We start from the raw sequence: 15070 nt of genomic DNA, 5'->3' as shown, positions 1-15070 counted from the left end.
GGCCTCTAAATGTCGGCTTAATTGTGCTTTAAACGCTCATTATTTAGTTGAATGTATAAAGATTAAAGAGGGCCATTAAAACAGTCGAGAAACATGATCCGTATTTAAATCTCCGTGTTGTTGAACAGCTACATGAACGTCCTTCTGTCTGCTCCTGTCACAGATTAAAACTACGTATCTCTGCATCGCTGAGCGAAATCCTGGTTTCGCCTGGTGGAGGTCAGAGAGCAACATCTGCCAGACCCGACCTGCCCTGCTCTGCTCTCTGCCATCCACCCCCACACCCATCCCCACCCTCCTCCTCCTCCTCCTCCTCCTCTTCGTCCTCCTGTCCAGTTCTGGATTAGAGCCGGCCTAAGCACCCCTCCAACACACACACACACGCACTCACAGCATGCCGCTCTGCATGGATTAACTCTTACAGAAGCTGCACTGCTGTCACACATTAACCTGCAGTCAGCCGTCTCTTGTGCAGAGGACACTCGTGAGGATTGATACAAACATGCAGGAAGGCGCTGCGAGAGCAACGTGTTATTCAGAGTGACTTCATTCTGTGAACAAAAAAAAAAAAAAACATGGATGCAGGAATCTGGTTCCATCTCTGTGACGTGCAACAGCTGTGCTTTTTTTCTATTATCATCCAAACCTGTTAGGAAACACACACACACAGCAACAGCACACCGACAGGCAGTCACACAACTGGAACTTGCACGTTATGCCACTAGTCATACTAGTGTGTGGATGAGCTTACAGATGCAGTCAGACTCCGCTGAGCGCACAAACTGCGACTAATTTGAGGCTTCACCAAGAAGCCATGAATCATTCAGCCCGGCGAGACTGATCGACAATGAGCACCCCATGGACACGGGGAATATGAAAGACGCACACATACACATGATGTGATGGACACACAGTCATTTGCTCCAATAAAATCATACAGGAGGAAGAGGAGGAGGAAGGGGGGAGCTGTATTCTTTGCAGCAGCAACAGTTGGCTGTCTGTCGACTGAGAGGCAAAGAGTTCGCTGCAGCACACACACACACACACACACAGAGCATGCACGCACGCACGCATCCGCCAGAAAGAGATGGAGCCGAGAGAAGAAAAGGTGACAGATAAAGCCACCAGGCTGAAGGGATGCCTGGCAACTGGTGTCAAAAAAAATGGAGATGCAGTAATAAGAGAAAGGCAGAGGGGAAAGCCACATGTAGACATGCTGGACAACACCACAGGAGGATGGAGGGGAAATCACTCACTGGAGTCATCAGAGTCGTATCCCTCCACATCAGGCTCCTCATCCCTCTTGACGGCCTGTAAGGAGGCGGTGGCTCCGGCACAAGCCCGGTCCGGGTTATCCTCATTGGGGCGGTCACTTTCAGCAGAGGCGGTGGCGGTGGCAGCAGCCGAAGAGGTGGAAAGGGCAGAGCGCAGGGGCCCAACGTGGGGCACGGCAGGGGGGAGGCCCCGCGGGTAACGTGGGAAGTAGTCAGAGATCTGCTTGATGGGCTGGATGGGGCCGGGGCACACGTCAATGGCCATGTGCTCCTGGATGCTGATGGTGGGTTTCTCGCCTTTGCGTTGTGTCATGCATGCGGTCCAGCCCGGAGCCTACTCCCAAAACCAAAAACCAAAAGAAAAAAAAAAGAATATAAACAGACCTGCCCCCTTCGTTTCTCCTCCTCCACCTCCTCCTCAAAAAAGGCAGGTGTTGTCCTGGATGGGTGCTGCTCCTGGGGTCCAGGTGATCTGTGGATGTCACCACACTGGTCTACATGGAGTTGTGGAGGCTGCTGCTGCTGCTGCGTGTTGCTCCTCAGACCCAGACCATGCTGTCTGACAGCCTCACACACTCTACTACCTAACCGCCCGCTCTCTCCTCTTCCTATACCCCCACACTCTGCCCACGTCTGCGCTGCCTATCTGAGAGGGAGAGAGAGTGTGTGTGTCTGTGTGTGTGAGAGGGAGAGGGAAGGGATTACAGAGGAAGGAGGGAGGGATCAGCTGATGTCACTGCCTAGCAACCGAGCGGTAAACAGGAACCGTCGGCCGAGGTGCTTAATTATGATATTAACCCCATCCATCTGTCAGTGGGAGGGAATCCAGAGCCGTGCCAGACTTGTGTGTGCGAGCCCTTGAGTGTGTGCGTACCTCTCATGCTATGATAACCCGCCTTGAATTGATGCTTTGTGATTCCTGGATGTTTTTGTACTGAAAATAGGTCTGATACACTGATTCACATGCAAATCTCCTGAAGAAAGAGCAGATTTGAAAGTCAAAGTGCTGCCTGAGGACCTTCGGTTGGGTTATTAAAATTGTGATGAAGTGGCTTTTGATTGCAGGAACTCAGGTGATCATTACAGGAACGTTGGAACCCTTTTTTGTTCTACTGTTTTTTTTGTCTTGCTGTTGATTTTTGTTGATTTCTGACAGAAACTGCACCCTAGAGTCTATTTCAGAAGTATCTCACCTGTAATAGGAACTTTCTTTCCTGTAAAAACACACCTATGAACTGCAGGAACTCGCAGGTCGACCATTTGTTTATCCATGTTGTGGTGTTTCAGGAATCATAGCCCATTGACACTGCTCTAATTTAACCAGAAGGGAACTGGGAAACCTCCCAGGAGCCACTAACAAGGAATTCCCCCATGGTGGCTACTCTTTAAGGAACTTGTCACTACCTCACTTTTCTCTCTCTCTCTGGGTCCTGCTCAGCCAGAAACCCTCATTTTAGAGTAAATGTTCCTGCAACGATGCAGGAACTCCCTGGAAAAACTATGGGGCGTGGCTAAGCGCTACATTGTGAACTTAGCATGTTAAACAACCCACCTATATATGATTGAGTCACTGCAGTCAAAAAGCACCTTTAATGCCTGTTTTTGACCTCTGAAAACCTCCCTAAGATCTTCCAGCATGAAGATATGTAACCAGCCCAGGCAGTTCCTGCAGTGGAAAACCACCTTTAGTATTTCTGACAGTCAGAACCTTCACAAAATGTCTCATGTCACCCTCGACTGCTCCTGTTTTCACCCCCCCGATTAACACATATACATAAATTCCTCCACATTTTCCTGTTTAACGCACCGACCCCTTCCCAGAGCACCGATTACGCACCCTGATGTTATCACACGTTTCTTAATTGCTCACCATCTGTTGCAAATTTGTTGGTGGCAGTGGAAAATGTGTGCACTCATATTTTCTGGTTGACTCTGTGACACAGAGATGTTAACGCTGCTCTGCAAGAGGCCGATGTGTAAAAAAAAAACACCTGACACCTGTCCTCGCTGCGTACGCCTGCATCACATCTCAGCATATCAGCATCTGCATGGAGACCTCTGCTGCAGCAGCTCTGTCTTCACCCATTCACACACGCCGCTGCTGAGCAGAGGGTGGAGCGCCCTCTTGTGTTTGCTGTTAGCAACAGCAATCCACAGCTTTTGTGCAGCAATTGAGATTCAAAGGCTGTCCTCTTGCTAATGTGTGATTCCACTGGATGCTAACATCATTTGACACAAGATGAAATTTAAGCTACTGTTGTTTTCCATTCATTATCTGTGACGCACTGTTTAAAGGATGCTGCCTGGGAAGAGATTTTGCTTCCTCTCTCTGAACAGGTGGCCTCAATTATGTCTTCCTCTTCTAAAAGGCAAGGCGTCCCCACAGGGGATGAAATCCAGATAAACCCTAATATCTGTATAAAACAATGCTGCGTTTAGGACGCTAATTTTTCCCGCCAGAACAAAAAAATCTGAATACATTCTTCCATTGTTTCTGAGATTTCATTCTCTGTTAAGTCTTGTTCTGTGAGATGGAAGATCCTGACACAGTGGAGGCTTTAGAGTAAAATGGTAAAACAATGGCTGCTTGTGAATAATGCATTGAGAGATAGCAGCAGTGTGGGGACTCCTGGGTATTTAAAGTAGCCCTCTCTCAATCCCCCAGCCACTCGGAGGCAATTACCTTGAAAAAAAAACAGAGACAAGTCAACAGTAAACATGACTGGGGCAGCAGGTAAACTGAAAATCCCCAAGAACCAGCTGTCAACAAATTGCATCAACAATTTACAGGAGCACGGTGGGTGCATTATTTATTTTGGAGCGTTGTCTTGATGGAGGAGCACCCCCCCCTCTCGTTGATGGTCTTCTCCTGTAGCCGTCTCAGAGACGAGCGAGGTCTGTGTGTCATGTTGATGCAGACCGTACAGTCTCCGATTTGGAGGCCGTTTGTGATGTTTGGATTGTTTTTTTGCTCTCTGCTTGGACAGCGGTGGATACAGGCCTCATCTGTGCTGCAAAAATCTCTCATAATTCACCTTAAAAAATGGTGTGTGAGTGGTTCTTGATGTGCTGTGTGACGATGAGAGGGAGCATTTATTTTATTTCAAGCGTTTAGTTGGAGAAGGAGGGCAGCAGAGGTGGAGCTGGTCGCCATCAGCGCTGCAGGGGAAATGAAAACCAAATATTCAGAGAATCTGACCGACGTGTGGTAGAAGAGCTGAGGACCTGTGACCTGACCATGAGGAGCACCAGGTGCTAAACTAGAACTAGAACTCACTGATTTAGAGACTATTTTCAATGTTTGGATTGATCTTTGGCCTCTGGTTGGACGTGGTGGAGGATCCATCTCAGAAATGGCCGATCTGGTTTGGATAACTGCACAGACGCGTTCCTCAGAGATACCCATGTGCCAGCGTATCACTACATTCTGCCGTGGCTCTTGTCATAGACAGAGACTGGCCTTCCAGGACAGGTCTTACCCTCCAGGCTCTCTCTCTCTCTGAAGTCCAGTTGTACTTTAGTTTAGCACTGTTTCAAAGGCGCAAAGACTGTTGCTGTCAAGGCGGATCTGTCTGCTCCCTCTGCTGGAGACATGAGCCAGAGTTTCTTGGTGAGAGCGAGAGGTTGCTGTCAAAGTGACAGTAGCAGATGGTGGTGTCTACAACCTGCTTCATCAAGTCAGCTTGTCTGTGGAGGGACAGCCTTCCTGAAGCAGTTCAGGGTCCGCCTGGCTCAAACATTCGATGGTCTGTTACTATAACAAGCTACTATATCTTATTGTTATCATAATGGTGGTAGTTTGAGAGCTGCTGACCAAGCTATGAAGGCATGTACCATAACTCATGTCCTTCCACTGAGGCCACAGACTCATCAATTTTATGAGCACACATGTGATTTGTCACATTTTTTTTAGCTTCCCTTTACAACCAGCTTCATAAAATCTCCTCTAAAATTAGTGGCAGCGCAGTGACTCATTCACAATTTTGTCATAAGAGACTCCAGACAGGGGAATGAACGTTCTCCGGGTGCAAAGGCTTTAATAAAAAAAAACTAAAGTATGCGCACAGCGTGCCGTCCAGAGGAGATGAGTTTCCTGCTGAAGTTGAGTTCATGTTGCTGGAAATACAAACAGTGTGTGTGTGTGTGTGTGGGTAATGATGCACACCGGCAATTTCATTTTGGATATTGATGACATGTCATCACCTCGCTGGAAACGTAGCCGCTGACAGACGGAGGAGAACGTCTGTGTGTGCCAAACAATGACACAGATGCACACCAGGAAATATCCTGTTTGTTGAGTAGAAGTGTGTGTGTGTGTGTGTGTGTGTGTGTTTTCCACTTTAATCCTCTCAAAATGTAGAGAACACCTGCAGCTGCGCTACACCATGATGTGAGAGGGACACTAAAATTACACAAATCGTATTTACTCCTCCCCCCGAGCGCTGATTTTTAGTGCACGCAATGACACGCTGCACCGTGAAATTACCAAATGGAGAAATTTCCACTTGTGCACAACAAAATAACCATGCTGCCACTCTGAGGTCAGTGCATCCGCTCGGCTGCAGAACGAGACTGGGTTTTTTTTTTCTGTGACATCAGCAGTCGTAACGCGTCCCTGCGGCTGAGCTGGGCGAGCAGAAGGTGTGAAAATGAGTTTAATGTGTCAACAATACTTTTTAAATTGATTGTATTTTCACTCAAGAAAACTATACCTCAGATCCTGAAGCCATAATCACACATACTTGTGTTTACTGACTCAAACTGTAATTAAAATCAAACATAGTTAGTGTCACTTAGTCGATCCACTACTCAACCAGCAATCAGGAAAGAAAAAACTATAAATACACCAGCCGCCACTGCACAAAGCAGCATCTCTGTAAGCATGAAACAAAGGGAGCCGGCTGGACCTTCAGTCCTTCAGTCCTTGAAAACTTGAACTTGTGTCAGTATTTCTCTGGCTGCGTCCAGACACGGCAGCTGTTTTCCAAACTGTGTGTCATGTGTCTGACATGAACCAGTCATTTTATTTTATGCCAAATCCATCTGTGTTTAAAAGTGAAACTTAACAGCAAGTTCAAACCAAACAGCTTCCTCGGACTCCTGAATAAGGACTTGTGTGGATGTACTGGTCCTACAATCATTCTGATCCCTTTTGCCCAAACCTGACCATGTTTTGCATCTGGTGGATATACTCGTGAGCAGTGTTCGGATTACGGGGGAGCTAAGGGGAGCCGAGCTCCCATGAAAGCCTACTTTGAGACCTTTAGGGGGAGCTCTGAAATGTTGTCAGATTTTGGGTGACAGGTTTTAGACTTTGGATTTTCTGTACAGTCAGGTTCTTGGGTTTGTTTTTGTTCGCTGTCAGTAATAAACCCACTGCGGTGTCTGTTCTGTTGCAGAACACGGGCCTACATCAATCACTACGTTTTAGGGTTACGTTGCCTCTTGAATTTCTCTTAACTTAAGCAGTGCGTCTGCAGGGCTCTCAAGTCTGATGTATTGAGAGTGAGACACGCATTTCAACAAGTTCTCACACGGAGAAATGATCAGCTTCACTGCACAGAAACTCCTATAAATGAGTCAAAGGCAGACTACTGTGCACTCATATAGCTGTCTGGAATGAGCGACCTATCGACCAATCAGAAAATAGAATTCCTCATTGCCAGGTGAGGTCTGAGGCTCAGCTGCAGGCACGGCTCATGTGCATGCAAGCACGCTGCTGGTGAGGGTGTGTTAGAATCATTGACAGTAAAAACTATGGACAGAGCTTCCGTGACGTCACCCGTTTGTTTCTGAAGAGCCGTTCTGAGGCTCGGTGGGAGGTTCCAGGACGTTGATGATCGCCGCCATGTTGGCAGCGTCACGTCCGCCAAAACTCCAAATATGGACAAAAAGGGGGGGCACGAGCGGGGTTTAGGGGGGCGGGCGATCGTGGAAGCAGGAAACTCACGTTGTGATACGTCAACTGTCTGTCACTCAAGCGGCAACGCCCATAATTATGCGTAATTTTAAGTCAGAATACCATTGAAACGAGTGGGTTGTAAAAAAATTCACCCCCCCTACAATTGACACTAGAAGAGAACCTATCATCTGAGACCAGAGTGGTTTTTTGTACCAGGCTGTAAACATGTTTTTTTCTGCTGTGAAGTCGGCCATTTTAACATGGGAGTCTATGGGAAATTACTCGCTTTTGGAGCCAGCCCCCAGCTGTTGCGGCATGAATTACAAGTTTTGACACTTCCGCATGGGCTTCAACTTTGAGCCCCGAAGGTTGCCGCTTGGTTAGAATAGATGTTGGAGAGCAGGTGTTTGTTTTTAGCTTAGCTTGGACCTTTAGCCTTTCCTGCCCACTCTGCTTTTTGACATCACAGGTTGGTTTTTGGGATGATTGAATTCTGAAATTCAGCAAATTAATGGATGAGATTTGAATCAGAGAAGACAAAAAGGCACAACAACCCAGGTTTGTCAAACTTAGGGTCTAAAATGTTAAACTGGAACTCCAGATCTTATTTTAGTCTCACCTGAAGTCAGGATTATGCTTTTGTAAAATATTGTAAAAATAAAATGAAATGTGTTTTTTGCCATTATGTTGATCAAATTATTAAAAATGTCCCCTTCTGTCCATTTTCTATAACCAGCTGTGATCATTAAAGTCTGGAAAACATATTTGTGACGTGGGTCTTCCTCCTCAGCATCTGCTAAGTCACAGCTAGCCATCTATTAGACGCTAACAAGCAGCTTTGTGCACAGCCCAGTCCTGAAGCAGCCTTTGTTGACAAAGCCATTACTCAGAGCACGAAATCACAAAAGGATAAACGATCTCTGCCAAATTACACACATGTCTGCAGAAATCTGATTAATGGTCTCTTAACAAGTCCTCCGAGGAGCCTCCGACTCTCCAGTCACCCAGGAATTCAGCCCAAATAAGGGAGTCAAGGGTGCGAGTGACCTTTCCAGATATTCTTGTTAACACCGAAATTCTGCTGCGAACAAAAGAAGTCGGAAAATTTTATTTTCAGAGTCAAAGAAGTTAAAACATGAGTGTCGACAAAACAGATCAACAACATGTCACACAATGGAGGTCTGAGAATGAAGTGATGCTCAGACTCCTCTGTTCCATTATGAATGGCTGTCAGGGACAGAGACTTCTTGTACTGCTCCCCCCAAGGTGTCAGCGACGAGACTGAGAAGCTACAAATTCTCCTTTATGGCTTTTGATGAATGAAAAACACTAAGAATAACCCGATGCCCTCCAAACACCCATTTATTAAACATCAGGCGTCCGGCCGTCTGCTGAGGCTGCCCTCTGCTGGTGAGAGTCGGCCTCAGTTTTTACTGACCTAATGATGCAGCAGGACGGAGACCGTTCAGACATGAGAGCAGCCCTCAGAGTCATTTCCTGTATCTGTGATCACATGCACCGCCCCGTCTCTCTCATTGGACCACCGTGCAAAAAAACTACTACTTATCAATTTCTTTTGTGCCTTTGAGCCCAAGATAATTTCAAGTCAACAAGTCTGTCGTTAAACACTATGAAAGCACATCGTTAGAAGGACTATGCAGCAGGAAATCATGACTGATGTCTGTGGCTCTCATTCATCCAGCCCATGGTCATTTCCAAGAGTCGGAATCCTTGAGTCCAGATGCTTCGATTCAAACTCTTAGAAATCAGGACTGATGTTGTACCTGACAGATCCAGCCTTTTATCTGCGGCTGTCTGAGAATCATGGCCAGCTGCACTTGAGGAGATTGTTCTGAACCTTTGACACAAAACATTAACGTTAACCGTCCTTTCTAACGAGCCAGCAGACACAGAACCACTGCTCGCAGTATTTAAAGTATTTGATTTCACCTGGGCTCTAGCTCCTGCAGGGAAACATTTTTGGAGACACTGAACAGGGTGGAAGAGTCGTTCTATCATATTTGATGGTTACATCGTCTATCAGCCATAGAGTAAGGTTGTAATCCGTCCTCTCTGTAGCAGCTATGTTCACTAACAGCTGTTTGGCCGTCGATAAGAATCAGGACTGAAAAAACCAAAACAATCAGCTAGAAGAAGCTCAAACAGCCGCGCTGAGCTGAGGAGAACCGAAGCACTGGAACCTTTTTTGTGCTTTGATGATAAGGCTTCTATACATGGTCAAGACGTGGCCAGGTGTGCGCGTTCACTTTCACCAGAAGCCAGTTTCACTTTGAATCTGGCTCATGTGCAGCGCTGCTAAACGGGAACAGTGTAGGAGGATTTGGCTCCGGCTTCGTTTCCTCCCATGTGTTTGTTTTGGGATAATTGAGGTTTGTTCTGCACTATATGACAAACGCACTAATTCCTTAGACTGTAATGATCTCACATGTTGATGTGGTTTTCACTCCCGACTTTCTTATTTTAAAAAATAACAATTAACTGCTAATTACAAGCGGTGGGTTTCTCCAGTATTAGAAGGAAAATACAGACAATGACAGCATCCTCATGTCCTCCTCGACTGTTCCTCTCCGCCTCCTCCCACTCCATACACCAACAACATACAGCCCTGCTGAGTGGTTGGTTTGTACTCATCTGCCTTTCATCCTATTGTTTTATACATCCCTACACTGTTTCTGGATGCATTAATGAAGGGAGGTGGTTAATCACACTGTACTGTAAAGCCTTTTTGCCAATCAATTCCTTTTTTAGTCTCTCATATTATGATTCTATTTTTAATCTGGAGCAACAGAGACATTCAGCTGCCTTTGAGGTCCCCGAGGTCCAGACTTTATAGTACGGTTTTCAAAGTGCTGCAGAAATGTCCCACTTTGTCCTGATCACTAGCACCATGGTTTGTTTGGTGTGTCCGTGGGTGGATAATGGGAGGAGTGAATGGTCGTTGCACAAATAAAATTTCTTTGAGCATTGCAGAGTTTTTAACTGCAGTAAAACCTGGTGCAAGGATTTTAGATGCATGTCTATACCAGGTATTACGGTATGGGTGCTCAGGGCAAATAAAGGCCCAGATTTTAATAATAATTTACCAGCTTGGGAGAAGGAAGAGAGTCCAATTACTTAATATGTTTTTTCAGTCTTAAAAACCTCAGGTTATCAGCTCAAATGCCATTTTTTGCATATTCAGTATGATGATTAGTCTTATAAGTGCATTTATTTTATGTAATGTAATGCATGTATATCATAATATATAATTATATTAGTTTGTCTTTTTTGTTTTATACTTTTACTTTTTAAATACATTTAATTTAATTTAATTAAGTGTTGTGCCGTATTGGACGCAGGTGACGTCATCGCGTTGTTTACGTTTGCGCCGCTTTGATGCTAATTAGCAGCAGCTGCTTGTCTCCCTCACAGGAGCTGCGCGTTCTGTCGGCTTCTGTCGTGTTTCAGTGTCTTTTTGAAGCGGAGCTTACAGCGTGTCTGACATTTTACAATTTAACTAGTATGAATAACCCAGAATGACCCGGTCCAGACGCCAAAGGGAAGCTGAAACTCACATTTAGAGGTTAGTGATGATACATTGATAGCAAGCTAAGTTAGCCGCTAATGCTAATTGACATCGCTTAATTGTGTGTGTCAGGTGTGTTAGCTTATTAGGCTAATTTTAACCGTGTGCCCTAAGTGGTGGCGTGTGTAAGACTTTTGCACTGTTATGTAATGCCATGTTTTATTAATTAAGATGGCAAATTAAGCTTAATGCTAACACAAATTAAACAGGGTGAAGCTGTGGGGTACACAGCTGTGTTTGCTAATGAAAGAAGTTAAGCTACAACACTGAAGTTCTGATTCAATAGTTAGGGGATAACATGAGTCAGTTTCTAAAAGACTGAGACTAAAAGCTAAAAGCCTCAGCAAAGTGTGTAAAAATATGTTTTTATTTGAAATAATGTACTCCAACTAGGCCAGGTCCAAGATTATTCTACAGACGCTAAAAAATATGTATAAGAGTTGGGATTTATGGAAGAAGAAGAGAAACTGAATTAAATAACCTTATATGCTCATTTTACCAGTTCATAAACACTCCTGCTCCACACATACGTTACAATATGGTAATAATATGATGGTATAATAATGTCTTTTTTTCTAATATGTTTGCAAATGTCAAGAAGTCACAAGCAGAGGGAGACACCACCAAGGCCACGCAGATTATTCATCAAATAAACATAACGTTATTATTTTTTTTTTTACCAGGAACAGAGCCTGATCCGACAGAACTGTCACATTTGACCGAAGCCGTCAACTCAGCTCTGTAGCGTGTGCAACCGTAATGAGGCAGTAAACTTCAAGTTGTGTTTAAGCTGCGCTTCATACTTTTGGCCACTAGATGCCAGCGAAGAGAGCTGTGTTGAAAAGCTTTGGGTCTTTTTTCAGTACACGCTTCAGAAGCTTTGTTTTACCATCACTACTGATACAATAATGTAAAAAGTCTGTATTTTCCTATAGAAGTCTTTGTTTCACTGCTTTTTTCCACCTCCTCTATTAGAACATGTCTCCTTTTTCTTCTTGGAAATTTTAAATGTACAAAACCTTGAAGGTTTGTGGGCCTGACACTGTGCTCCTCTCTCACAGGAGCTGCGTGAAGTTTCAGTTCAAGCCATTAAACTGTGCTCACAGTTCGCACGTTGGTGGAGCTGATGTACAAAGTAAGAGGCGCTCACATTTTGTATTTAATTAGTATGAAAAAGTTCTGGTTTCCACGAGCTTCACACATCTTAACAGGCTTTTCTCTCTACCACAGCTGAGGGGGGTGATGAGACGTGGGAGCTCCACGGTGTGTGGGACGGTCCGAACTCCAAAGAGAAGATGAAACTCACATAAAGGTGAGTGATGCCCTAATTACAAACTCCACATGGTCCGTTTATATTCACATAGTATTCTGACTTTTGGGGTTACAAATGATTGTGTGTTCGCTAATGAAATAAATTTATTCGATTTATTAGAAATGCAATATTCTGATTTTTGAGGGTGCTTTGAAGGTAGTTTGACTATTTCCCCTCCTCATCTTTTTAGATCATGTCTAAATCATGACACAAATGTTTGTGTTTTAAGAACTTAAAAATGATTGAACCTTTAAAGTTTGTGGTGATAAAACAGTGACAGCGAAATTGAAAAATAATTTTGGCGCTGGCAAACAATCAGAATCAGAATTCCTTTATTTATCCCCGAGGGTAAATTCTTTTTTACTGCAAGTGTTTTATCTTGTTTTTCTTATCATATTTTTTGCATTTAGTCTTTTTTAAATTACAATCTTCAAATGTTTTTACATTGTATTTTTAGGATGTTACTGCTTTTCAATCACAATTCACTGTTTTAGTGCAGAAGGGCAGGTCTTCAGGAGCTTCAGTCACTTATAATCTGCATACAGTTTATATGTATATATATATATATATATATATATATATATATGTAGTACAGTTACAATCTAATACGTCACATTTATAAAGCTGAAAAACTTCAGTGCTTGACAGAATTGGGAGTCACTTATATATGTATATTTATTTGTAATTTGTAAAGATCCATGTCTTTGATTTGGTTCTGTTTGGTGATATTCTTTTACAGAAATATTAAACACCATAAATCTCGTCTTCTTACGCACAGACAGCGTTCACAGCCTCACACTTCCAGCACTTAATAAGAGTTTTTTCTATGGTACTTTAATTTTAGCAGCAGCAAATTTATTTTCTGACAGATCGTTAATCTCTCTGCAGAAACAGTGATAAAAGGAGAGTCGTGCACACACAAAGAAGTTGAACTTTAGAGACAGTTTATTTAAACTTCATTTACAGCAGTTCCACTGGAGAGGAAAAGGGGGTTCTGAATGACGTCCTAGCCACATTAAAACCTACGGTCCTAACTACTGTATGTACAGAGAGAAGGATGCAGCTCGACAGTGCAGAAGGCACGGAGTTGGCTTAATACTCGCCTGTAAGCGCTGCTAACATGACAGAACGGATAATGGGAGTGAAATGGCGGTTTAATATTGTAGAAATGTTTCGTAACGTGGTGCATTATTATACGGCTGCGCTGTTTTTTTTCCTCCTCCCACCACATGTAGAAGGTTAAACTAGAACAGCGAGCTCTTTTCTGTGTGTTGTTATGTTTGTATTTGTAAGAGCAGTGTGTTTTACAGAGTGTGATATGTGAACATGTGTGAAACTGGACAATGTTAAGGCATTTTTGCAATAAAAGAGATGCAGTTCTAAATATCAGGAAATAACACGAGGCGGGATTAAGAAGAAGCAGATTTAGCGATACTAATGACAGTTTGGCAATAAAATGGCATGCTTCATTCACAACTTTCAACTTTCTCTTCAATTACATACACCCAAAACATGTTCAGCTGTCTTAATAACAGCCGCCAGATCTTCCAAAATAAAAGCATGTGAGCACAGGAGATGATCGTAAAAAGCAGAAACGGATCCATGCTCCAATATGATACGTCAGAATCAGGAAGACTTGTACTAGCATCATTCAGTGTGGAAAAAAATAATACACTCATTCCTCAACATACACTCTCAAACAATAAATGTGGATCTTGATACAGTAATAATAATAATAATAATAATAATAATATCACAAGAAGTTTCAATTCGGTCACAAAAACCTTATAATATATGAATACCACTCAAACAAACACAATTCAAGTAAAGCCTTTCAAACAGAAACCAAAACACCTGGAATTCTTGCATCTCAGATTATGCTGTTTATAAAAAAGTACATTCAACAGGTACATCAATTATGGAACAAAATTATAGCACAGAGGTAAGTAAAATGTCATTGCTATTTAAAGAAACAAAAAGCGGACGCAGACTGTTTTTTTTAATTCTCTACTTTAGTGTCTTGAAGACTGCGATAAGGGTTCGGATGAACGTAATTAATGTTTTTTTTTTCCAAATCTTTGATTAGTTGCTTTTTATATTTTGAGATGATGATTGTCAAAGTCAGCTGTGCTCTGGGAGAGATTCAGCCTCTAACACAAGACGACAATTTTACTTTCAGATCCAGAATTTATGTTGAAATCACAGTCTAACGTCCACAAAATCACTCACTCACACACTTTTTAAGTGAGTTTTTGCACAGTTTGCCGTATGGCAAAAGACAAGCTATATAAACATAATTATAAGCCGGTGTATTATTATGTTTATATTGGTTTACATTTAAACACATAAAGAAGATAAAAGAAAATCACAGGAGCAAAATGTGCAAGAAGGTGCGCTAAAGCCGAATTTATACTTCCCACAAGATATTAACGGACTCTTCCATGTTCCTGTTATGCTTGGATGCTTTATAGCCTGCGTTTCAAACGTGAAAAGTGCTGATGCACAGTTTTATTCTACCTACGCATTTGTTGTTGTTTTTGTATTATTTTAAGACAAACAGCACAGAAGAGACATCCACGTAGTGACCCTCGCATAAATTCGGCTTAACTAATGCAAGTATGTGCAACTGATATCGATTAACCTAAACATATACTCAAAAGAATCCTAAAATATAATGAAATCAAACATTAACAGGACTAAAATAACAAAGACTCATCCGACAAAGAGAGAACTGTGGAAGAAAGGACTGAGAATAATCTCCTTGACTATGTTTCAAGCAAGTGTGAGTCTGCTGTAGGTAAGGCAAGCTAATGTTCTGTTTCATCCAGGTACCACAGAGAAGACTGTGTGACGGGCGGCCAGCAGCGAGCAAATAAATGGCGGTTGAGGGATGAAGCCGTCGTCGAGGGGGAAAAACGAAAGCAGACTTTCAAACCACAGGAAGTCCTGCAGGTAATTTAACACCTTTAAAAAGCAGGAGAGCCACAATAACACTC

At 43.2% G+C, this 15070-nt stretch overlaps 1 protein-coding gene across 1 annotated transcript in view; it reads right to left on the bottom strand.

Moving 5' to 3' along the window:
* doc2b (double C2-like domains, beta) overlaps window positions 1-1587 on the bottom strand; it is a 99491-nt gene extending 97904 nt beyond the window's left edge. Inside the window, exon 1 of the mRNA XM_028421415.1 lies at window positions 1257-1587. Within this exon, the coding sequence (XP_028277216.1) occupies window positions 1257-1587 (331 nt within the window). The remainder of the gene's footprint in view (window positions 1-1256) is intronic.
* Between the last annotated feature and the right edge of the window lie 13483 nt (window positions 1588-15070).

Source organism: Parambassis ranga, chromosome 14, assembly GCF_900634625.1.
Source record: "Parambassis ranga chromosome 14, fParRan2.1, whole genome shotgun sequence".
Classification (NCBI taxonomy): domain Eukaryota; kingdom Metazoa; phylum Chordata; class Actinopteri; family Ambassidae; genus Parambassis; species Parambassis ranga.
This window is presented reverse-complemented; position numbering and strand designations above follow the sequence as displayed.